We start from the raw sequence: 26597 nt of genomic DNA, 5'->3' as shown, positions 1-26597 counted from the left end.
GGGGTGCCAGGCCATCTGCCAGGTGAGAAGCCGAGCCATAGTCAATCACCCATAAGCAGAATAAAAAAGCAATATTCTCCTGTTCTAACTTTAAACAGTTTGCATTCTTTTCTTCTGAAAATAGTTGTTTGTTATTGTATTGACCCTAATAGCTTCAAAAATATATATTTTTTTACTATGTAAGAAAATTGCATGGAAACAATTATTATGATGGTGAAAAATAATAGAGATTTTTGGAGCCTTATTTTTAATTAGCTAACTTTTGGTTAATGAGGATGAAAGAAACTGTGAATTTTAATTGGAAGATGATTAAAAAATAAAAGAATTCTCTATTTATGAATATTATGGAATAAAATATATTTAAGTGGTTATTTAGTTCATCATGTTTTATAAAGTATTTTTTAAAAATTCGAAAGTGAAGATTGCTATATTATACATAAATGATTCATTTATAAGGTATTCAGTTGCATTAATTTAAAATGGTATTTTTAAACCTGATGACATTTAACAAGCATCTAGTATCATTAACATTTGTAAAGATCAATAACTATTTGGTTTTATAACTTCTTATACTAGCCAAGGTCTGCAGACAATTTGAAGCTTTTAATTTTATTTCTTTACCACCGCTGTCCAAACTACATTTTAATCATTTTAAAACAGTCTTGTAGTTTTTTTCTTAGCTAAATTACGGAAGTTTCATAAAATGTAGGTAGTAAACTTTGATCTTAAAAATGGAAAGGGGTCATAGATTTAAGGGAATTCGTTTAAGTACTAGTATTTCATTACATTTTAATGATTTATATTACTCTAAATGTTGGGAAAATATGTAGAAACTTAACTGGACAGGCTAACGATATTTTCCAATTCACAGTCACAAGAAATGGCCAACAAAAATAAGTAAAAGACCAGCACAAATAATGGCAAGATTGATTGTTACTACTGCACTGACAGGAGAGTGTTATTTATTTCTTCTGTTAGCCTCTGCCATTCCAACTGTCCTGCTTTCACTGCTGTAGAGTTAAGAAAGGACTTGCCATTGTCTGAGTCCCGGTCTTTCAAATTCCTCCTATTCACCAGGGCTCTTAAAGTCTGAATTCTGCCATCCCTAATTAACATTCATGTCAGAAGCCTACCGTGCACTACAGGTTATCACAATGGGAAGTAAGAATACCAGGAGAAAAAAGTGAAAAAACCTAGCAGCTACTATCAGAACAACTTAATATTTTCAAGAAAGGCAATACTAAGGATGACTGGTTTGTTAGGATCAAAAACTACCCATGAGAGAATCTCCACATGTGCTTATCTATTGTTCTCTTGGCTGGAAAACAAACCCCATTCCAATATCTCAAGACGTTATTAAAAAGGCACTTTCACATGAACTTCCTGGATAGAAAACGAGTAACTCTTAGAATCTGGAACTTATGTTTTAAAGCACCAACAAAATAGTGTAGCAGGCCTGCAGAGCAGTTTTACCTTAATAACTTTTTAATACACCATGTTTATTATTTACCTTTTACTTTTTTTTTTCAGAACTTAAGTGCATTCTGAGGCAACCTATGAAGTTTCACTTCCTTTCTCTGATTTTGTTTTGCAAGATTATTAAGCAAAGACATTCTTTTGAATACCTGATTCACACACACACACACACACACACACACGGATCCCTTAGTACACTACTGCAAATGTACAAAAATAAATAAATCTAAGTCTTTATTGGCCATAATTATTGTTCCAAGAAAAGTTTTTGTTTTTATTTTGTATCTACAGAAAATCTGCTGGGATTTGGGAAGGTGTAAGAACATCTTTCTCCCTGAAATGTAATACATAATCATTGAAATTATAGTAAATCCTATAGAAATAATAGTAATATGTTGAAGTTAACTTTTAAGGAAAGGGTTAGAATTTTGCTAGTTGTGCTGTTCACCAATATTTCAGGAAAGAGCAATAAGGGTTTAAGGAGGATTGGGGTTAGTGATAATCATTCATATTTTAGTAAAAACTGATCTGTTATCTAATTCTGTCACTTGACTGAATTATCAGTTTAGATTGGAGATTTGAGTTGTCACTTTCTACTGGTATTTGTATTTTGGCCATTAAATATTTCATTAGCTTAATTCCTAAGGGAAAGAAGAAAGAGGAAAAGGAAAAGAAAAAAGAAAAACACACACACAAAACAAACCCTCAAGCTCAAAGAAGCCATTTCACTGCTTTTCCAGTAAAAGGTTTGATGGGAAAGGAGACTACCTATTAGCTAATTTCTAAACTGCATTTCATTTCTGAATCTAATTTATTAGCTCCTTACATGAATAATCAAGTTTTGACTACACAAAAGTTATTGCCAATATCTCCATTCATAGATGACTAAATAGAGCTCACTATCTCCCTTCTCAACATCCTTATCATGCTCTGTGACAAGGCTAATGCCCTATCCCTTTGCTTTTAACCTGAAGTCCTCATCCACATTCCTCAATTGTTGTTGCCCTTCATGTAATCCACCCCCAATAAATCTCACACTTAAGTTTTCAATGTTGTCATCTCTTCCTCTTCTCCATAAGTACAATATCTCTCAAATCAGACTCTGTAAATCTCCCATTCCATAGCACCCATGAACAGACCATATCTCACTAGTTCTGTTCCTTGACTCACTTTTGTTAAACTGTCTTAGAATAATATCCTTTATTATTATTATTATTATTATTATTATTATTATTATTATTATTTCTGATATCTAAATTATGAATATGGGGTTTAAAGAGACTGAGGTATCTAAGAAACAAACCACTGGTTTGAGTGAATAGAAAAGTACCCGAAACAAACAGTTTGGAAATAGAGGAGGAAGAGGTATGGTAAGGCCTGAACTGAAGAAGGAGTTTTGATGCATGCTGCGTTTGATATTGGACATCCACTCAGATCTAAACTGCAGCTAAAATTGAGATTGTATAATTTTACATGGTTCTATCATGATAATATCTTTGGCGATGAGAAAACTAGAGCAAAACTACTGCATCTCCATGCTGCTTGCTGTGGTTAAGCTGAACCAGAGATTCAGATTTCTTTATTCATTCTTCCATGCCAAACTTAATACACCGTTCATAACAAAATAAGCTTCAACAAAATTACAGTACTGACAATAATGTTGGCAATGAAAAAGAATATAACGACAAAATAAAAATACTTCAGAATCTGTATTATGGTGGCATTTGTAAAGTAGATTTAATAAAGAAGGATGAAGGAAGCACGTGTGTGTATATGAGATATTATGTGGTTAAAAAAAGGAGATGCTGGTCGCTTATAAAACCTTTAAAGACTAAGACCCTACGTTTTACACATTATGCCTTGGCGTACCTGGTCGGCTCAGTTGGTAGAGCATGCAACTCTTGATCTAGGGGTTGTGAGTTCAAGCCCCAGTTGGTTGTGGAGATTACTTTAAAATAAAGTCTTTGAAAAAAAATTATGCCGAATTTCACATTAAAACACAGATTTCTTTCTGTATGGTACCACCACCAACAGCCTCATGTTTATCTAGCTGACCTGGCGGTCTAAGAGAATATTAATAGTTATTTGAAATAAAATACATTGAGCTATTAAAGCAAGAATGAGAGAGAGAAATGTAATGCCAGCAGGATCCCTGAAATAGAAGAAAAAAATATGGTGAGAAAAGATTTGGTTGCCTTTGAACAAGCCAGTTGCAGGAGGAGGGTCAGAGAGTTGGAGTTTGAATGAGGCACTCTCATCTCATGCGTTAACGTTTAAGTAGTACTTGTGTGTGGATATTTACTATATCTTTCTTAAATTATTTTGATCTTATTATCTCCACAATACATGTTTAAAACTGCTTAGAAATGGTGGAAGGGTTGCTAAGAATGAAAATCTTTTTCTTTGTGAAGCTGCGGTGTCTGGGTTGCCAAGTCCCAATGCTAGCAACTTAAAGAACTACGTGCTTGACGGTCCTTCTGTAACAATGGAAAGAGAAGAATAGAAGGGAAAATGTATTGCAGCGGCAGATTTGAAGCCCTAGAAATCTGCTTTTGTTGATATTATAGAAGAAGCTTCCGAACCATTTAGGGGATGATTCGGTCACTTCATCTTTTGCACCGTGAAACCTTCCCATTGTCCTGGAAGCTTGCTCCCAGATAAGCCTCCTGTATCTGCGGGCTGCAACAACAAAGCTTTACAAGCCTAAGCAAGTAAACTGGATACTGAGCTATATAACCCTCCAGGAGGTGCTAGAAAAATTTTAAAAATAAAATAAAAAAATAAGACTAGGTTACAGATGCAAGCACATTTTTTTAAAATTCATTGAGCAACCAGGAAGAAAGGACTTCCGTAAGAATAAGTGATTTTTCTAAAAAAATACCCAAATTCATAGTCATTTGTACACTGAAGTGCTACTGGCCATGAAGGGAAAGAACGTGTACAGTGGCATTGAAGTGTTAGTAATCTTTTGACGGACAAAAATCAATTATTATACAGGAGCAGAACAGTGGGAAGCACTCAACATATTTAGACAGGTCTAAAAAAATCTGCTGGCAAACCAAGAGTTCAGAGGGAAAACAGGCATTCCTTGTGTGAATTTAAATACTCAGTCACCTGATACTGCCCCTAGCTAGTGGATCCGTGACAGTAAGGACAACAGGATCAGAATATGGATCAGATTATAAACTAAAGATAATAGCACATACTGTTCTTTAAAAGCACTCAATATAAAAATAAAAAAAAAATAAAAAATAAAAAAAAATAAATAAATACATAAAGTAAATAACACTGTCTTGTTCAGATGAATATTTTTGTTTATTATTTTTGGCAATTAGGGATTTATATTTTAACATTGCTATGAAATAAATAAAATCCTCATAAATGAAAAAACGATTCTAAGATTAAATTTTTAGTTCCATTAATAACAACAAACATAAAAAGCAAGGGGATTTTAATAGCAACTGAACTTGAAATTTAAAGATCACAGAGATAATATGAAGTATATTAAGGAGAGGACATGAGTAGACTAAAGTTTTAGTTCCAGAACTGCAGATAAAGTTACATAAATTTCCAAATTATATGATATCATAAACCTTCATTCAAAATCTTAAAAAATAAGGAACGTTTTAAAAAATATGTAAGTCTTTCTAAAATGAATTATTTCATGATATAACCATACACTGCACCCATACAATATATTGGGTGTAGGTTGTATTGTTGAAGGGGAGTAAAAGATATTTATAAACAAGGTGCTTAATCTCAATTCTAAAGAGAAAAAATAAGGTGTCCAGATTGTCAGAAAAATCTGAAATTATGGTTTAAAGAGACTGAAAGAAAACCGTGGTACATTAAAAGAGGAAAAAAATGAGAGGGGCAAAATATCCAACCAAGCATAGTCTAATCTTGGCCTCTGGGGAATGTCTAGATGTTTGGGGATACACCCATCATAGCAATACAGTGTTCTAGCATATGTGGAATTTCGGAATAAGAAGTGTTGCTTTAGGGGAACAATTTTCAATCAAGATGTTATTTTGGTCATAAACTATAGTTGCTATACCTTTCCATAGTTGGCCAATGGAGTTTTCATTTCATAGTATTGGTTGTTCAGGCTGGCTAAATACATGGGTTGGAATCTCACTGCTCTACTTTTAACTGTGTGCCCATGAGTAGGCTGTCTAGGCAATCTGGACATTAGCTATACCAATGGTAATAGTATTAATAATGGTATCTACCTCAAAAGGTTATTATGACAATTAACTGAGTAAATACATGAGTAGTGCTTTGAATGGGGTCTAGCACATAGCAGGCATTCAATAAATGTCTTTTTTTTTTTTTTTTTTGGTAATGGACTGTGTAATCTGATTCTATAAAGCTGAGAAGCAGCTTTATAGAAGCACCAGCCCCATCCATCCTAGTCTTCTTTCCATTTTGCAAATTTGCCAAGACTTTCAGGCTCTAGGGCCCTTGAGTGTCCTGTTCTCTCTGTCAAAAATACTCTTTTTCTCTTTCTTTACCTTGCTAATTCCTTCTCAAGCTTCAGATATCTGCTGTCTGCTCCTCTCTACAGGGAGGCCTACCTGACTTGTCCTTTCACTCCTGACTCCCAGTATAACTCAGGATTATCCTGTAAAAGGATTTAAGCCATTTATCTTTTCTTTATATCCTAATCACAAGGTTTGGTGTGTGTGTGCATGTGTGTGTGTGTAAATGTGTGTATAATCCTCCCTATGAATCCTTACCATTTTCTAAGCTCCCTGAGGGCAGACACCGTGTCTATTTTGTTCATCAAACAAAGCTTTTAGCACGCCATCATCACTCAATTCACGTTTGTTAAATAAAAGAATAAATAAAAATAAATTCAAGAGAAATGGAACCGATTATTATTAGCACACTGATAATGCCAAATCCTAGAATACTTCACTGTTTTTTCTTAAGACACACAATAAATATATTGAACAAGAAGCATAAGTGAACTTCACTTTGGTAACTCCACAGCTTCTCCTTGTGGAAATACCATTATTCACAACACAGCCAGAATCTCCTCTGAGATTTTTCCAAGAGAGAAAAGAACAAAATAACGAAACATAAATCAAATGGTCATAACCTCCTTATAAAATAAAAATTAAATGTCAGTAAATTACATCAAGCATAATGCTTACTGAGTAAGGCAACTAATCTCTTCAAATCTGTTCTTTTCTCGATTGTGGATATTTTGTAATCAGAGTATCCAGAACAAGAATTTTTTCACTAAGTGATATAAAAACAAAGTGACTTTCATTTTAACAAATACCAGAATCACTTAAAGACCAACAGAGGGACATACTCAAAAACAGAAATAACTTATCTTTCAAAATGTAAGCTTAGTGTATGGCTCCACAGTTGATCTTACATCTTAGTTATACAGAGTAATGATCTGAGCAGTTGTTCTCCATCATTGTTACAGACCAGAATTACCTGTGGATTTTTTTTTTTTTTAATGAAGATTTCCAAAGTCCAAAGCTCAGAAATACGGTTTCAAAAGGTACGAAATGTGTTTTGGGTACAAGTATGTTTTTAAAAACTTTATGCCTGGTTTTAATATGAAACTAAGGTTAAATACCACTTGTTTATCAATAGATGCAAAATTGTTCATGATTGAGAAAAATATCTGAATACTTCTTATAAAACAACCCTAAGTAATTAAGATTGAGAAATTATATGCATAGTCTTAATCAACTTTTTGGACAAGAAGTTTGCACTAAGCTTCACAGATGAAAAATATTTAAGTATAATCATTCAAAAGTTGCTTACTTCTTCTAATATTCCATTCAATTAAATACTGTTTATTTAACTTAATTTGACAAATATTTGAGTGCTTGCTATGTCTAGGGCACTTTTCTCTGACATTGAAATATCAAGAAAGTGTAAACTTTGATCATAGGCCTTATATAGATTCATGTCAATAGACACACTGATACATACAGATTTTCTAAGATTAAAAAACGGTGCATAGTAAGTGCCATAATAGAGTATTATGATACATAAAGTGAAAATCTCCCCATGTCACACACCCCCTGTGACATACACACAACTTAATGGAGAGATCAGACAGCTTCCTGGAGTGGTTGTCATTTGAAATGGGTTGGAAAGGATGAATAGGATTCTCAAAGGGAAATGTAAAGAACTGAGCAAAGTTTTGGAGCCGTAAGGTAAGTGATGTGTCTGGGAGTCTGGCTGCATCAAGGAGAACACAGAAAGACATGCCAACTGCTGAAGACTATAGATGTCTCTTATATAGCACTCATTATGAGCACTGTAGAGACACATATGATGTAAAAATAGGAGACATAGTCAGATCCTATTCCTCAAAGAAATATTCAGTGATGTTTGGAGAAATAATGCATACATGAAATAAGCAAAGAAGAGTGTAATATTAATTCTAAATAATATAAAGCACTGGAAAGTACACAAATATCTCAGAAATGGAGAGAAACATATTACAGACAAAAGGAACTGGGCTAACACAATCATGGGAGTAAGTTAACTGACAGGGAATTTTGGGAAATGAGGATGGAACTGTGGGAGGAGACAAGATTACAGAAGGTCTTGAACATCAGGGTCGAAATTTGGGGTACTTTTTAATGGTCAATAAGGATTCACTATAGACTTATAAGGAGGGAAACAGGAAAATGACAGATCATTACAACGAAGAGTGGGGTGCATTGTAGAGGAAGAAGGCTGTCAGCTGTAGGGATGGTTACATGGTTATTGCAACAGTCCTAGCAGGAGGAAATGAGATCCAGGATACAGGCAGAGAAAAGATGTATTAGCATCTTGTGAGAGCATTTCAACTGAAGAACAAGGGCAGTTAACTGGTGGGTATGAGAGTACCTTTGAAAAAAAGAGGGAAATATAAAGAGAACTTAGGAAGTTTGGATATGATAGATAGGCAGCAAGTATTCACTGAGGTTTTCAGCAAGGGAGTGATTAAAAAAAACTGATGAACTTCCATCACTGTCATTTTATGATTACCAGCTTTGCTTCATTATCAAGAGTCTTTAACCCAAGGTATTTTATTTTGACATGCCTAGAGATCGGACATCCCTCATTGTTAATAAAAAGACAAGATTATGAATTCCTCCTGGCTTGATTTGCCACCATAAATCAAATTTAGAAATTACACAAAAGCTAAAAGTGTGTGGTGGTTTGTTCTGAACATTAATCTCACATTCTTATTGACTACCTGGGAAGACAAAAAACTAGCATTGATAAGCTTATTCTATAGGTAGAAAGTACTAACTTAAAAATATAAGAGTTCCTTGATTATTCTAAAATTAAAATTCCCTTTTCAAATGGCATTGTAGGAATAGGAAATATTACTATGTGATCTAATTAAAATATATAATTATAAGGGGTGTAAAAGTATCCAGTGCATCAGTATTAAGTCTGTTGCTGGTGAAAAGTTTTCTGGCTTAAAAAAACACTTACCATTTAATTTTATTAGGGAGATAAATAAACTAAAAGCTATTTTCCATGACGAAAACAATTGAAAGCAAGGTTGAAATATAACGATAATAGAAAAAATCCTGAAAAATAAATGACATACCCTTTAAAATATATTTGCAGGAGATGAAAGCAAAAGTAAAGTTCACATGCAGGCCCTCACATAACTTATTTATACATCTGCATGTCAATACATTTTTCAAATCTTAACATTAAAAATTCTTCAATGGTACCTAATTTTGCAGAAATGTAATGATTTCTAGTAATACATTAAGCTGTATCAACATAACCAGCCAAACATTAATGCAAGTTACATCATTAAAGACTAACATAACATAGTAATTGCTAACTGACTGCAAAATACATTTTTTTCTGCATTGTTCAAATTATAATGTCCACTTCCATGTTTATCTACATTTATCCGAAAAAAAAAAGAAGAGAAAAGCAAACACTTACCAAAATGGTGGTAACAATCAAAGAACGATTGGATAAGGAATCTGTGATGTTGGCTGGCTTTCCCTTTTGACTTTCTGTCATATTCAGGCCACTGGCTGGATCCCAAGTTCCAATCTATAAAATAGCATATGTACTTTGTAAATTGTCCATCAGGCATCTGGGAGAAAGTACTGCAAGAGAAAGTTAAGACTGCTAACACTTATTATTCACCTCTGCTGCATTATCTGCTGTCGTTAAAGTAAAGGCTGCTTGTTTTAAGCATGATTCACCGCTCTGTGAAGTGTGTCCAGTGAAGTGTGACATTAAAGAACAAAATGATCCACTGCACTTCTACAGTCAGTATGGGAGCTTAATTCTCCATTCAAACTTTAATTCACCAAGATAAACCACATTTGATGGTACCTTGATAGCTGGCTAGAAACTCATTAATAGTGCATATCTTTTACTGTAATGGATCTATCTCATCCTCTCATTACAAAGATAACATGTCATGTTATATAGACAAAGCTAAAAGACAGAGCAAAACCTGGGGATCCAAAGTAAATTAATAGGTAAAGGCAAACTTAAGAGCGGCATTGATTGGTTTTTCTCACGACCTCCGATAGGGCAAAATCATACCCAGAATTACCCTTGGAGTTTTTATAAATACACCTTTGAGCATTCAAAATACTCCAAGAACAGATTACGGCACAATTCCATCTGAGCAACCCATTCCAATACTTCCACCTGTATGCTATTTAATATGTACTTTAATTTAACTAATACTCTCTGATAATTAGGCCATATACTCTCAGTGTTCACACATTTTATACCCCCCCTGAACACAGCCTATGAGAGGATACAGCACACCTCTGGGAGACCCACATGAGCACAGGATGCCACTGAATGCACACACTGAGTGGTTTATGTGCATCGGCACCACTGTCCTGCCACATAACGATGGTGAGCACTGAAGAATGGAGGCAAAAGATTCGAGCCAGTAGTTCTTTTCTCCAACCTCTCAAGCCTAGAAGTCATGGATAATAAACTTTGTTTTCCATATCCCTCTAGCCAATTACCCAATATGTTTACTCAAAGGAAAGGAAAACTATCAATTATCCGTTTATCTTTAAAAGAAAGCTTTGTATATAAATTAAATAATTTTAAAGTGACATTGATTTAGCAGGTAATATTACCCTGGTCTACCTAAATATGCTAACAAAGGTGTAATCAGCATATCTTATCCAACTTAAATATTATGATCATTTTTATTTTTATTTTTTAATATTTCATCGCATTTACTCTTTTTGAACCTTTTTTCATTTCCATAGTTTTCTAAGTAACCTATTAAGATGTCTACCTCCCTCTAATTGGAGAAGCACAAAAGTAGAAACATTAGTAATTTCTGTACTTCATAAGAATAGGTAGGCCATTTTGATACTTGTATGTAAGTGCAAACCCAAGTATATTTTTTCAAAAATGCATTAACTATATCAGGGATTCCATATAATGTTTTTTTAGTGATGTCTAAAAAAAACCTCTTGAGGCGCCTGGGTGGCTCAGTTGGTTAACATCTGCCTTCGGCTCAGGTCATGATCTCAGGGTCCTGGGATCAAGACCTGCAGTCAGGCTCCTTGCTCAGTGAGGAGTCTGCTTCTCCCTCTCCCTCTGCCCCTCCTCCCTGCTCATGCACACTCTCTCCCTCTCAAATAAATAAATATTTTTTAAAAAATTAAAAAATAAAATAAATCTCTTGCCATATTTTCTTATATTGAGTTAATTTTCCTCTTACCATTAAAAACTATATATTCCTGATGTTTGTGTCAATACAGGAAAAAGTCAGATAATACAGTGAGAAAAAAAGAAAAAAATACTGATTTCAGCATTCTCTCCAACGTAAATTATTTATTGGTCAATTAAATTTCTTTACTTTAGCCTCTGACTACATGAAGTCATAAAGATGAGGTTTAATTATAATTTAGGGTCAATAATGATTGAGGGCCAGAGAGGTAACAGCCACGTGTGAAGAAAAAAGACCATAAGCCAGTAGTAAGAATTTCCAGGCAAAGGTATGCAGTTTCTAAATTTTACAAACTCTCAAGGCAGAATAGCAGGTAATAGCCACAATCCAGACCCTGCTCTTCTCATAGCTGTGTACCTGGGGGCTGCATGCTCCCAGAGCAGGTGATTTTTTCAAGTTCCTACTAAGGCATCACTAGAGCTAATAGAGGCCTCATTAGGAACCTGGATGGGGAAGGACAGAGAGGATATTGTAAAACCTAGAATGCCTGCTGACCTGCTTAAAGTGTTTCAAATTCAAAATCATTAAAAAAACACTGTGTTGGCTAAACAAGACACATGTGCAGATCGGATTTTGCAGTGACTGCCACTTTTCTGCCCCTGGTCTATAATTAATACCTATTACTCATTTGTCCCCTTAGATTTTCTTTCTTCTTCTTTTTTTTTTTTTTCACATTAGCTAAATAGCTAGATTTTTCCAGACGTGTAATTCTACCAGCCAAATTACTGGCAAACATCATTTGCCCACTTTCGTCTGCCTAATGACATCCTCAAGCTTGATCAATTAGTTTTTCAACTTTCTACCCAAATCACTAATATAAAATATTGCCAATTTCACTTACCATCATCCTCTATGATTACTTTTATAAAAAATAGTTTAGCTAAACGTCCACTCATCTAAATATATTTATCTAGTTTCATTTTCTGTCAGTTGCTTTTCTAGTACTATCTGGTTCATAGTATATTAATCCATAATTTCCTATAATCATAAATATTAAATATCCCCTTTTATAAGTCTAGGTTTCTGAACTGAATATTATACAGTTTCAGAAATTTCAGTGACATAAAATTTTAAATAAAAAAAATTTGTGTGATCCTTAGATTTTAAGGCTACAGAAAATGTATAATTCAAAACTTTTAATTATTGAGGGAATTGTCACCAGTGGATCTTTTGGCTTGTTTTGTTTTAATCACAAGAGCCATAAGCTAAATCAAGATGATCTTTTTTTCTTTTAACCTATTTTCAGAACCATAATTTTTTCATTATATGATTTAACCAAATTTTTACAGTACTTTTTTTCAGCTCTAAAATGGAATAAAGATATCTAAGCACTCGACTTTATAGAGTTGTTTTAAGTAGAGTGATAATTCTCAACAAAGTGGTATAAATGGAATGTATCTCAATAGAAAAAAGGGTCATATATGACAAGCTTACAGCTAACATTATACTAAATGCTGAAAAGCTAAAAGCCTTTCCTCTAAGATGAGGAACAAAACAAGGATGCCCATTCTTGCCACTTCTATTCAACACAGTATTAGAAGTCCTCATCATGGCAATTAGGTAAGAAAAAAAAATATGAATTGGAAAAGAAAAAGTAAAAACTCTCACTATTTGCAAATGACAGGTTATTATATACAGAAGACTCCACCAGAAAACTGTTAAACTAATAAATTTAGTAAAGTTTCAGGATACAAAATCAATATACAAAAATGTGTTATGTTTCTATACACTAATAACAAACTACCAGAGAGAGAAATTTTTAAAAATCCCATCTACAATTGCATAGAAAAGAATAAAATAACTAGGAAGAATTTTAACTATGGAGGTGAAAGATCTGTACATTGAAAACTATAAGACATAGCACAAAAACAGACACATAGATCAATGGAATAGAATAGAGCGCCCAGAAATAAACCAATGCTTATATGGTCAATTAATCTATGACAAAGGAGGCAAGAACACACAATGAGGAAAAGACAGTCTCTTTAATAAATGGTGCTGGGAAAACTGGGCAGCTACATGTCAAAGAATGAAACTGGACCACTTCCTAAAACTATACACAAAAATAAACTCAAAATGGATTAAAGACCTTTATGTGAGACTTGAGCAATTTCTCTGACATCAGCTGTAGCAATATTTTTCTAGATACCTCTCCTAAGGTAAAGGACACAAAAGAAAAAAATAATGGGACTACATCATAATAAAAAGTTTTTGCATAGTGAAGAAAACCATCAGCAAAATAAAAAATAAACCTACTGAATTGGAGAAGATATATGCAAGTGATATATTTAATAAGGGATTAATATCTAAAATGAATAAAGAAACGTATACAACTCAACACCAAAAAAACCCCAAACAATCCAATTTAAAAATGGGCAGAAGACATGAACAGATATTTCTCCAGAGAAGACATAGAGATGGCCAACAGACACATGATGACATGCTCAACAGCACTCATCATCAGGGAAATGAAAATCATGGCCTCAATGAGATATCACCTTACGCCTGTCAGAATGGCTAAAATAAAAAAATAAAAAGAAGTAACAGGTGTTGGCAAGGATGTGGAGGAAAGGGAACTCTTGTGCACTGTTGGTAGGAATGTAAGTTGGTACAGCCATGGTGGAAAACAATATGGAGGTTCCTCAAAAAATTAAAAATAGAAATACCATATGATGCAATAATTCCACTACTTGGTATTTACCCAAAGAAAATGAAAACACTAATTCAAATGTTTATTACAGCATTATTTACAACAGCCAAAATATGAAAAAACCTAAGTGTCCAAAAATAAGATGACTGGATAAGGAAGTGTGATAGGTAGGTAGGTAGGTAGATAGATAGATAGATAGATAGATAGATAGACACAATATTACATAGCCATGAGAAAAGATATCTTGCCATTTGCAACAACGTGGATGGACCTAGAGGGTATTATGGTAAGTGAAATAAGTTAGACTGAAAAAGACAAATACCATATGATTTCACTCACATGTGGAATCTTAAAAACAAAATAAAAGAATAAAGAAACAAAAAGCAGTATCAGACCTATAAATATAGAGAGCAAACTGATGGTTGCCAGAGGGAGGTGGGGTAGGGGGTAGCAAAATGGGTGAAGGGGACTGGAAGATACAGGTTTCCAGTTATAGAATGAATAAGTCATAGGTATAAAAGGCACAGCATAGAGAATATAATCAATGATTGTAATAGTGTTATATGATGACAGATGGTAGCTACACTTGTGGTGAGCATAGCGTAATGCATACAGAATTTGAATCACTATGTTGTACACCTGAAACTAATGTAACATTGTGCATCAAGTATACTCAACCCCTCCCCCCCCACACAAAAAACCCTACAAGGCATTAATGAAATTGAAGAAAACACAAATAAATGAAAGGATATTCCATGATCATGGATTAGAAGAATCAATATTGTTAAAATGTCCCTACTACTCAAAGTTATTTACAGATTTAATGCAATCCTTATCATAATTCCAATGACATTTTGCAAAGAATAGAAAAAGTAACCCTAAAACAACCCTAACACACACACACACACACACACACACACACACACACACACACACACACAAGCTCAAATAGTCGAAACAATCTTGAGAAAAAAGAACAAAGCTGGAGGCATCACACTCCCTGAATTCAAACTATACTACAAAGCTATAGTAATTAAAACAGTATGGTATCGGCATAAAAACAGACAAATGGATCAATGGAACAGAATAGGGAGTCCAGAAATAAGTCCACATATATATTGCCATTTAATTTATGACAAAGGAGCCAAGACTATGCAATGGGGAAAGTACAGTCTCTTCAATAAGAACCAGACAGCCACATGCAAAAGAATGAAACTGAATCACTATCTTACTCCATACACACAAATTAACTAAAAATGGATTAAAAACATGAATGTGACATCTGAAAACCTAAAACTCCAAGAAGAAAATAAAGTCAGTAAGATCCTTGACATAGGTCTTGGTGATGATTTTTTTAATCTGATGCCAAAAGCAAAAGCAACACAAGTAAAATTAATAAATGGGACTACATCATACTAAAAAACTTCTGCACAGCCAAGAAAACCATCAATAAAACTAAAAGGCAACCTACTAACTGAGAGAAAATATTTTGAAATCATACATCTGATAAGGCGTTAATATCCAAAATATATGAAGAACTCATACAACTCAACAGCAGAAGAAGCCCCCCAAACAATCCAAATAAAAATGGGCAGAAAATCTGAATAGTCATTTTCTCAAAGAAGATATAGAAATGCCAACAGGTATATGAGAGTATTCTCAACATCATTCATCACCAGCAATATGCAAGTCACAACCACAGTGAGATATCTCACAGCTGTTAGATAAACTATTATCAAAAAGATGAGAAATTACAAGTATTGGCAAGGATAGGGAGAAAAGGAAAGCCTTGTACACTGTTGGTGGGAATGTAAATTGGTACAACAACTATGGAAAACCGTATGGAGATTCCTCAAAAAATTAAAAATAGAACTACCCAGGATCCAGCAATTCCACTTCTGGTTTTTACCCAAAAACAAAAACAAAACAATAATCACTAACTTGAGAAGATATATATGCCCTCATGTTCACTGCAGCATTATTTATAATACTCAAGAGATGAAAACAGTCTAAGTGTCCATCAACGTATGACTAGATAAAGTAATTGTGGAATATATCTTTCTTGAGCAAAGAGCCTAAGTGATACTTTTCTAAAGAAGGTCTGCATGGTGACCACAAGAAACCTCTCTGTATATTATGTTTAAAACAGTCTAAGCACAGTGTGGAGTCCCCATCATAAGTGTTCAAAAAAATATTACTAATAAATAGTTGCCTCCAATCATATGACACATTAAGTTCAGTTTGCTTTGAAGGATTTTTACCATTCCTTTTAGAAGAGGGGACATCCCTGATAGTACTATTGGAAAGTATTGAGAAATGGAAAGCACGAGGAAGGTATTGGTATTAAATGCTAACTCATATTTTGGAGCTGAGTATTCTCTCCAATTGATGGAATGTAAACTGGCAGAACGTAAATTTTTCTATTAACTAGTACACCCATTCTTTCTAGATAATTTATAAAGTCAGGTTTCAAACCTATATGGTGTGATATATAACAGTAAAAATGGAACTTTTTCAACACAGTGGTTGTTTTGCTAAGTGTTGCAGGCAAATTAGAAACTTTTTTTTCTCTTCACTGACCTCCCCCCACTTCCAATGTTGAATTTTTTAAATGAAAAGTAGAGATAGTTATTTGTATTACTGTCCAATAAAAGTACTGTCTAATAATAATTGATAGTTGTTTTTTTCCATTGGATCACATATTAACAGATAACTTTAGAAGGAATTTACACCTGATGCCCCCAAAATAAACATGAACCATTTCACAGCAATGCCTACCTGTTGTCTGATAGGAAGAATTCATACTAAAGAACAATTATCCGGGAACTGAGCTACCTTTGTATGTAAGTAATTTGGCCGGTGAGGACCATGCAGAGAATTCCTCAGTTAATTACTTTCCTGAAACTAGCTACCCACCAATTTCCGCAGGGAGTGGAATTTCACCATTTGAGAACTACGGCGTTAATATGAGGACAATAAATCAACATATATATGGTCATCTAACAGAAAAGGATGACTAATCCAAACATACATTTTATTTTTATTTTTGTCTAGGGTAAAGTCAACACTAAATATTAAGAAAGAGTTAGAGACAGGTGGTAGTTTTGATTTTTTAAATAAAATTTGAATCATTGAATTAACTGTTTTCAAATGTAACAATGTGGTAACATTCAGTTAATTAAGGGCCATTTTTCCAAGATTAAAAATGTAGTTTAGGTATTACTTTAAAATCAAAGCAATGCTTTAAAAATTATGTTTAGTATACATGTTTAATTCAAATTCAGTAGTTGAAAGAAAAAAAGTCAATATTTGGAATTCTCTGATGAGCCAAAATAGGAAACTGTATGCTCTCAAATTTAATTTCCAAACATAAATATAATCTGTAAAGAGTTTTCTTAAATATTTCATCATTGTGAAGGTTAAAAGTTATCAAGCAAAATCACAACTGTAAACCTACTGACACACAACCTAAAAATTTCAGCACACTTGTGAGACAGGACATACAATGAATTCTATGTAAGAGTTAGAGAAATTAAATGATTAACATCTCCAAAGGAAAACAGTAGGTTCAGATCTGGACTAGGATGCATTTTTGCTTTTTAAGAAACAAACAACACATTTCTGACTGGTAAACATCACCATTAGCATTGCTTGCCTACAGAGAAGCAAAAGAAATCTCAGTTCCTGGGAAACTTGGGGGTCATTGTTGTCATGGGGACCAGAATACATGTATCAAATGGCATCAAAGAGAGAAAGATTAAAAACTGCTATGCATCAGGTATCTAGAAATCTATCAAAGAAATAGTTCTCACCTATCTAGTGTGGATTTTCACACTTAGATAAATTTTGAAGACTGTAAATTCCATTCAGACACCTTTTTCCCAGGGAGTTAATGAGTATAGGATTCTACAGGCTAGAGAAAGGTCAATAGTAAAGACTTCTATAGAAATTACCACTTGTTCTAAAAATATGTATGTTCTACAAAAAAGTTTTTCAAAAAGCAATTTGAAACATGTTCTGATCCTGGGACATCTATGCTTGTAAACTCAGGCAGGCAGGGTTTCACTACTAATTCTCACCCTCTCCATACATTGTAAAAATATTTGAGGTTTCAGTAAGAAGCCTATGGATTACTGATGCCAGTTTCTACTAGTGGGTCCAAATGTAAGTAGTAAATATTCAGAAAAACAATGTTGTCAAAAGTTGAAATGAAGCTTCACTTGAAAGTAAAATATGACAAAGTTACACTTTATAAAAGCTTGTAAATACTAATTATCTTCCTTTATATTATATATATAAATTCTTAATTTTGTAGAAATTGGCAAATATATAGAAGCCATAAAATGGCTTCTTGTAGCCACTTTTCTTTTTCAAAACTTCCCCCAAGGATATATAAGTTAGAAGCTGATTTTATTATAAAAACATGTCAAGGCCAACGTCGTGTTATTGTTCATAGTCCTAAACACTTGCAGGCTTCTTAGTACCATCTCTGGCCAGAGAAATGTACTGATTTTATCCTTACATGTTTTTTTTTTTCAAAATTGATATAATATTAACACACAAAGCCAATTTTCATAAGGATTAGACACTTTCTAGCGAGAAGACAGAGAATTCTATTCACCACATTCAAAAAACTATCAACAAAATAACCAAAACAAATAGCTAACTATGATGCTAGAGAAAAGATAGGAGAGGTACACAAGAATTATTTTAGTTTAATACCTCTACTTAGAAGTTAATACTCCTAGTACAATAAAAATTCATTTGAACAAAGACTTTTGTTGTTGTTTTTGTTTGTTTGTGTTTGGAAAGCACATGATGTCTACATAGTGGTTGCAAAACACATTTGGTAAGAAAACTCAATCATGTGGTAGGAATAAGTGATTTTACTATCATTTTATTTATTGTTAATTCAGGTATAATTAATATACAGTGTTATATTAGTTTCAGATGTAAGTGATTTTATTACTTTATTATAGTTTCTCCAAAAAAATATTTTTTAAGTATAAGTGGTTATTTTCCCAAAAACAGCGTCTAGATAACTCACCTTGCAATGGAAATACAGCATCATCGCGGACTGTCATCAACTCCATTCAAACCTCTCTTATGTAAAAGCTTCCAACTGTTTTTGCTCTACACAGAATCCTCATGAATTCTCAATATTTCTTAACATCTTATGCCATTTAATCAAGCTTAGTTCCAACTGAAGCTGGTCTTTCCTAAGCACATAGCTAAGCTTCAGAGGACTAGGTAAGTAAGGTTAAACCATTTCCAGTGGTAAATCATATCCTAGTTACACATTCAAAGAAAAAAAAATAAAACTAAAAAACTTCATTTTATTGTCAGTTTTGATGACATTCTTACTTTCCTCATGTCAATTTTCCTGACCTTACTATTTGTGCTATTTCTTCCTCTCCTTCCAAGTGACTTCCATAATTCTATTGACAGATTGAGTATACAAATAGACAACAGTCTGACCACGTATGAAATAGAACTCGACCCAGAGCCTCTGGAGCAAACCATCTGGGAGCCAAACCACAACCTCTGCGGCCATCTGCCCAAAATGGTCAAGATCTGTTCAATAACACCCAGCTTCCCTATTTTTTGCCAGCGGTCCACGTTTCCTCCTGCCAACAATCTCCACTCAGAGCACATCTGAGGCCTTTCCTTTTTTCCACTGTAAAGCTTTCCCACTGACCCGCCCGCCTTCGCATCTCTGCCAAACACAAGTGCTACAGCAAGCTCTGAATAACAACGTGCGTGTTCTCGTTTAAGCGATCTTCGTTTATTTTTTCATACCATAAACGTATATGGTGAGAAAAGGGAACTTTCACAAATAGAAGAATTATGCTTCCTCTTTGATGCAGAATGGGGTGTCAGGATTACACTGCACTTGGAGGGTGCATTGTGCAGCCTCGCAGCCTCAGACTTCAGTGTTGCCTTCTCGGGCACACTAAAATCCTGGAGCCCTTGAAGCCTGGACTCACAACCCCAGCCCACTGACTGACTACTGGATTTCTCTGTTCCTACTGTGTAGGTAGGGGGCAAACTGGGAAAAGTTTAAAAAAAAAAAATGCTGTTCCATAGGAAAATAAATTTGCACCAGACACTTGAATAAGCATTCTACAGGAAGTATTTCTTATGATTCTTACAGTGACCCTTCCTTCATTTGATAGTCAATGAATATTTCTTGAGGATCTACTTTGTGCCAGAGACTTTTCTAGGCCTCGAATATGTAAATACTGGGACTGGGAGCATACATAATTACACATGGTGATAAGTGCCAGGAAGGAAAAGCACAGGGCTCTGTGAGAAAGTTAAATTTGGTCAGGCTTATAGGACGCCTATCTAAGAAGAAAGATCTAATCTGTGACCCCCCCCCGCCCAAGATGAGTAAGAGTTAGCCAGGCAACGGGCTAAGGGTGGGTTTTCCAGGCTGGGAAAGCTCTACTGCCAAAGTAATAGAGAAAGCTTTGTGTCTTGAAAAAATGAACAAAAGCCAGTGTAATTAAAGCATAGAAAGTATCTGAGATGGTAGTGAGAGCTGAGGGGGAAGGTAGGCAATAATCATATTTGTAAATATGGATTTTAATCAAAATACAGTGGGAATAAGTGAAAGGATTTAAACAGAGCAATAACATGGATCGATTTGCTTTAAAAGACACTGGTCTGGCTGCTGTCGTCTGGGGACTAAATTGTAAGGGGGAATTAGAACAGAGAAATTTGGTGGGGTTCCAATACAGATGTCCTGGTGAAAGGTACCCTGGCTATGATTACAACAATGGATGTGGAGAGAAATAGATGGATTCTAAACATATTTTGGAAGTAGAATAAACAATATGATCTTTGAACTGAACAGAAGAATTCTGTTGGGAAAACCACTTATTCTTACTTTCCTTTTCCTAGTCTTGAGTACTGAACACCAGGATCTTAAAGAAAACAAACTGTCCTATTGCCTGAGGTAGAAAAAGTCTGGAATGGCACCTACGGTTTCCTCCCACCCCGTTATTCCTCCTCCCCTGTTCCAAAGAAGGCACTGCCACGGCCTGGAGAGCTTGTTTGGACAAATGTGACTGGCTGTGTCTGCAGTATTAGTGACCCTTCTTGGACAACGGCTAAGTGGGCTGGGTTCCAACCAAGGTTCCTGTCAAGGTGGAAGGGAAAGACTCAATTTGATCTCTGGGTGCTAAGTGGAAAAGATGTGCTCATAGTCTCATTACAACCCCAAACTCAGTTCCCCGAACATATAAACAAGTCATCTTTCTTTTTATTTTTTTTTAATGATTTTTTATTATATTTTGTTAGTCACCATACAGTACATCCCCGGTTTCCGATGTAAGGCTCGATGATTCATTAGTTGCGTGTAACACCCAGTGCACCATGTAATACGTGCCCTCCTTACTACCCATCACTGGTCTATCCCATTCCCCCACCCCCCTCCCCTCTGAGGCCCTCAGTTTGTTTCTCATAGTCCATAGTCTCTCATGGTTCATTCCCCCTTCTGATTCCCCCCCTTTCTTTATCCCTTTCTTCCCCTACCGATCATCCTAGTTCTTATGTTCCATAGATGAGTCATCTTTCTTTTTAGCACTCATTACTGCATAATCATATATTGTACTTGTGTGTGTCCATTTATTATCAGCAGGTTTCCTTCACGAGAATATAACCTTCATAAGGGCACAAAAGAGAAGTCACTCTATATTTGTTAGAGGATCAAATGAATAAATGAAGTGTGCTGGACATAGATGACCAAGATAAACCTAGGAAAAGGCAGTAGGCACAAGGAGAAGTAATGGATAAAACTAGCATTTTACACATTTTTTGTTCATTTTCCTCACCCAGTCATGATAAAATAGAATGGAGGATAATTAAATTCTTAGTCTTGACACCTATAAAGATTGTATTTCCAGGTTCTCTTAGAGGCCATGATATTCTCACTTTTGCCTGTCTCAGAGGGAAGTCCTTTGCACTCTTCATTTTTTGAGGTGAGGAATTTGGCACAGAGAACTTGGGTGGAAGGGTGAAGTTCACACACTTGCGACAGAATTGGAATTGTAATTTAAGCCTCTTGGATCGCTATCTGTTGAACCTTCCAAACTGTGAACTCTATCAAGGTAGGAATCCTGTCTTAATATCTACGGATTGGTAACTATATTTTTGAGGACAAAGTAAAAGTAAAGTTGGCAAGACTCATCAGTCTTCATGAATTAGATACTGCTATCACCCCCTGATGTGTTTTAGAGAGGTTAAGAAAGTTGTCCATAAATAGTAAATGGCAGAGCAAGAATTTGAGCCCAATTCTGCCTGAATACATACCTGGACCTCTTAACCATTCCACTAGATTAAACAAATGAGTACATTTTTCTACTTAGCAGCACTTTATTCCTACTACTCAAAGTCAAGTCTGTCACAATGGCATTGCCAAAAAATTCCCATTTTTCTTAAGATCTGACTAAACTAAATCCAACTGCCTTCTTTTAGCCAATGACTTATGTATTAATTTTTTTTTTTTTTTTTGAGAGAGAGAGAGAGCATGTGATGTGGGGTGGGGAGGGGCAGAGGAAGAGGGAGAGAGAGAATCTGAAGTAGACTCCCTGCCCAATGCAGAGCCCCATGTGAGGCTGGATCTCACAATGCTGAGATCATGACCTGAGCAGAAATCAAGAGTCAGATGCTTAACTGACTGAGCCACCCAGGCGCCCCCTTATGTACTAATTTTTGAAGATACTAAAAGCATTTGATTTTACCTTTTAATTCCACTTCTCTCTAACTTACCTTCATCGAACCTCAGTACTTTATGTGCCTCTTCAGATTTGTTCCAATTTCTTTTTTGTTTGTTTGGGTTTTTTGGTTGTTTTTAAAGATTTTATTTATTTATTTGACAGAGAGAGAGAGAACACAAGCAGGAGGAGCAGCAGAGAGAGAGGGAGAAGTAGGCTCCCCACTGAGCGGGGAGACTGATGTTGGGCTCGATCCCAGGACCCTGGGATCATACCTGAGCCAAAGGCAGCCACTTAACCAACTAAGCCACCCAGGCGCCCCTCCAATTTCTTTCTAATGATAATTGTCTCCACTAATTTCTTTACCAATCTTTGATTTATGCCTTTATCACTGGCTTCTCCTACTTTTATCACCTGGTTCCTCCATTACTCCTTAAAAGCTTAATCCCAATGCTCTGCTATTCCTTGAACGAACAACACTGCTGAAGATTCAGTTACCGCCTCTGTCACTGTTTATTCCTCTCTCACATGTACTCGGAACAGCTTGAGATTCATGGCTCCATATTAAAATTATTCCAAACTATAATATCTTTCCACACATCCCATAGGCCTCCAGGCTATTCTATCTTTGAATTCATATTGTATACTAATACATTGCAAACTTCTCAACATGGTGCTCCCTTTATGACTTAAATTTAGCATTTCAACTCTGTCTCTCACTTCTGAGTGCATATCTGTGTGTGTGTGTGTATGTGTGTGTATAAAATGATCAAATCAAACACTATGCTATGTCTTTCCTCATATTGTTACCTCTTTCTGCAATGACTCAATCTCTACCAATCAATAATTCTCCATTATTCAAAGGCTAGCTCTAAGTACCTCACATACCATGACTCTTTACTTAATTATATTCTTTTTCAGAAATACTCTTATATCGCTCTTTTAAAGCTTGAAAGTTTTCCATTGTATTTATTCTCAAGTGTGTTATCTGATCACTCTATATAAAAAGCCCCTTGAAGATAAAAATTGTGTGTAATTAATTTATCAAAACAAAATTTCAAATTTCAGAAGAGTATACAAAATATTTTTGAAATCTCAAGGCAACATGTATAACTCTCATTGTTGTACCTTGCTTATCAGTCTGGCTGACTGTCCCATGTACTTGGTAACCTTTATATTCAGGGTCTTTCTATAATCCACACTATTGCCTAAAGAAAGCTCTCTAATGTTTCCTTTACAGGGGCTACAGTAACAAGAAAGGCATTGCCACTTCTTTATTGATGTGTTGAAATACAAACAATGGCCAAAGCTCATCCTAGTCACTTGTAAACTTCCAAAAAAATAAGATAACAACATCTCCAGTAAATACTGGTATAAAAACTATAAGAGCTGACTAAACCACACCATTCAATTCCACTCTTGGGTATAGAATAATATTCTCATTATGGGAGCAAGGCAGTTAGGAAGTGACTGCCTCATGAATATTTGGTTTGCAGTTTGTTATGAAAGATTCCTGACTTTGCATGGTTTTTGCATGGTCTTTCAAAAGGTACAATCTAAAACTCTCAGTGGGCAGAGGTCCTGTTAACTCTAGTCATCAGTTGGTCATGATGTATTTCTCCCTATCTTGGTAACATTATCAAAAATGTATGTTTTCTCTCTCCAGAACCATTTGAATCAACATTCAAATATGCCATTGTCTCTTAGGTTAAAAGACCCCTTCTTCTGACTCAATTCCCTTCTTCAGTTTCCATTTATAAATAATGCTTCATATTTAATTGCTAGATGAAATATGAGACATATTACTATCTTGAAAACAATATTATCTCAGTAAAATATAATTTTTTCTTAAGTTCTTCTTTTTAAAGATTTTTTTTTAGATTTTTATTTTATTATTTATTTGAGAGAAACAGTGCAAGAGAAAGCATGAGCAGGGTGACGGGCAGAGGGAGAAGCAGACTCCCCACTGAGCAGGGAGCCCAATGTGGGACTCAATACTTGGACTCCAGGACCATGACCTGAGCCGAAGGCAGATGCCTAACTGACTAAGCCACCCAGATGCCCTTTTCTACAGATTTTTCTTATTTATTCGAGAAAGAGTGAAAGCAAAAGAGATCACAGAGGGAGAGGGAGAAGCAGACTCGCTGCTGAGTGGAGAGCCTGATGTGGGGCTCAATCCCAGGACCTGGGGATCATGACCCAAGCCGAAGGCAGTTACTTAACCAACTGAGCCACCCAGGCACCCCAATTTTTTCTTAAGTTCTTATCAAAATATCTTTTTAATAAACTTTAAATGAGTCTATCAGAAAAAAATATATTAATGCATATATTACCAATGTAAACAACTTATACTAAAATATTTTTAAAGTAAGCATATACCCAAATTCTGTAATCATTGTCTGACTTTGTCCTAGAAATATAATCAAATAAGATAGACCAGTGTAATGTATTTCTGTTCATACCTAATTTACTTTGTGTATATTAAGTCAGAAATTTCATTTGAATATGACCCAGCAATGGAAATATGCTTCTGTATTTAATTTTTCTTTCTGACCTGCTCCAAATAGGAAAGTCTATGCAAACACAAGTGTACATATTTTTAATTACTATATTAAATCTTAAGGCTAATAAAGATTATATGCATTTCAAAGTATAAGAAAAATTTGGTGAGAAAATAAAATATTTAATTGTCCTAAGACACTTTTTATCCTTGAACACTAATCCTCAATTATTGTATTCAATATAATGAATCGAATATGTATTTTAAGACTTATTCAATAAAGTTAAATGTTAATAAAATGTGACTATAAGAGGGAATATTTCCCTATTTCTTCATTAGGATCTGTTTCAATTAATAATTAAAGTAAATAAGTTGAATGACTCAAGTACCTTTTCCAAACCTTCTTCCTTGAGGCTGATCACATCCAAATCAAAATCTGTTCGTAAGCCATTGGTTTTGTTGAAAGTTATTCTGCCTGTGAGACCTTCCCAATGTGCCTATAGGAAAATAAAAATAAATAAATAAATAAATAGGATTAACAAACAAGTAGAGGAAGATAAAACATTTTTCACACAAAAAATAGGAAACATTATTTTCATTACTTCTCATAAATTGACATGACTACTGATTTTTAAAACATTTTTTCCTCTTCTGAACTTTGGAGGATTTTTGTCTACAGACATTGTCTTAGTCTCAGTATAAAAGTTATTATAAATTTTTCATTTTAAATGCATTTTCTACACATAATTTTTTATGAGAAACTTGAAGATTGTTTTAAATGGCACATCTCTTTTTGCAAACTGAGAATAATTTAGTCACTTATTATAATACATGAGATAGTGAATATCTCATTGGAGATTGCAAATAGAATTACTGTTATAAAATACCACTCCTAAATTCATACTAATATGAACATAAACTTATTTTATTACAGAGAAAGAAACTGAATTTAGGAAAACCTATGTTATACAACTTCAATTATACACTTTCCTCTTAGAATAATTAACTTATTACTTCATTTTCCTGTAAGTGAGACTGGGAGAAATATATCAAAATTACTTCATGTCAACCTATACTTCCTATAAAAGGAGCTTTATGTGTAGAAGGAAGTGAAAATATAATAATCTAATTACATAATGGGTTGAACCCATCACAGGTGAGCAAATTTTTGAGGTTGTTTTTTTTTTTTTTAATACAAAAAGTTTTCTCATTCTGCTGGCTACCTAGATAAAAATAATGTTTTCCATTTTTTGCCATTTGGAAATAGCTTGGAAAAATAGCTACATATGAAAATTTTAAGTAATGTAACATATACTCACAGCTATAATGTTTGAAAGAATATACACCAAGATCCAAAGAAATAAAATCAAATAGATTATAGGTAACATTTCAACAAGGACTACAAATGGATATCATTATTACTACATTTGTTAGGCTCCATGTATTTCTATACTTATGTATAGAAATTCTAAAATAGTTTTAGGCTAATTAATTACAAATAAAACAGAAACAATTATAATACATATCTATATA

The 26597-nt window shown here is 34.5% G+C and overlaps 1 protein-coding gene across 3 annotated transcripts in view; it reads right to left on the bottom strand.

Annotated features, from left to right (window-relative positions):
• GRIK2 (glutamate ionotropic receptor kainate type subunit 2) overlaps window positions 1-26597 on the bottom strand; it is a 642399-nt gene that overhangs the window by 223521 nt on the left and 392281 nt on the right. For all 3 annotated transcript variants that reach the window (XM_045806988.2, XM_087865344.1, XM_045806989.2), the window contains exons 9-10: window positions 25454-25561; window positions 9415-9528 (exon numbers count right to left, since the gene is read on the bottom strand). In XM_045806988.2, coding sequence (XP_045662944.1) covers window positions 9415-9528; window positions 25454-25561 — 222 coding nt within the window. The remainder of the gene's footprint in view (window positions 1-9414; window positions 9529-25453; window positions 25562-26597) is intronic.

Source organism: Ursus americanus, chromosome 11 (assembly GCF_024610735.1).
Source record: "Ursus americanus isolate L20-20 chromosome 11, mUrsAme1.1.p, whole genome shotgun sequence".
Classification (NCBI taxonomy): domain Eukaryota; kingdom Metazoa; phylum Chordata; class Mammalia; order Carnivora; family Ursidae; genus Ursus; species Ursus americanus.
The sequence above is the reverse complement of the archived record's forward strand: the minus strand, read 5'-3'. Positions and strand labels throughout refer to the sequence as shown.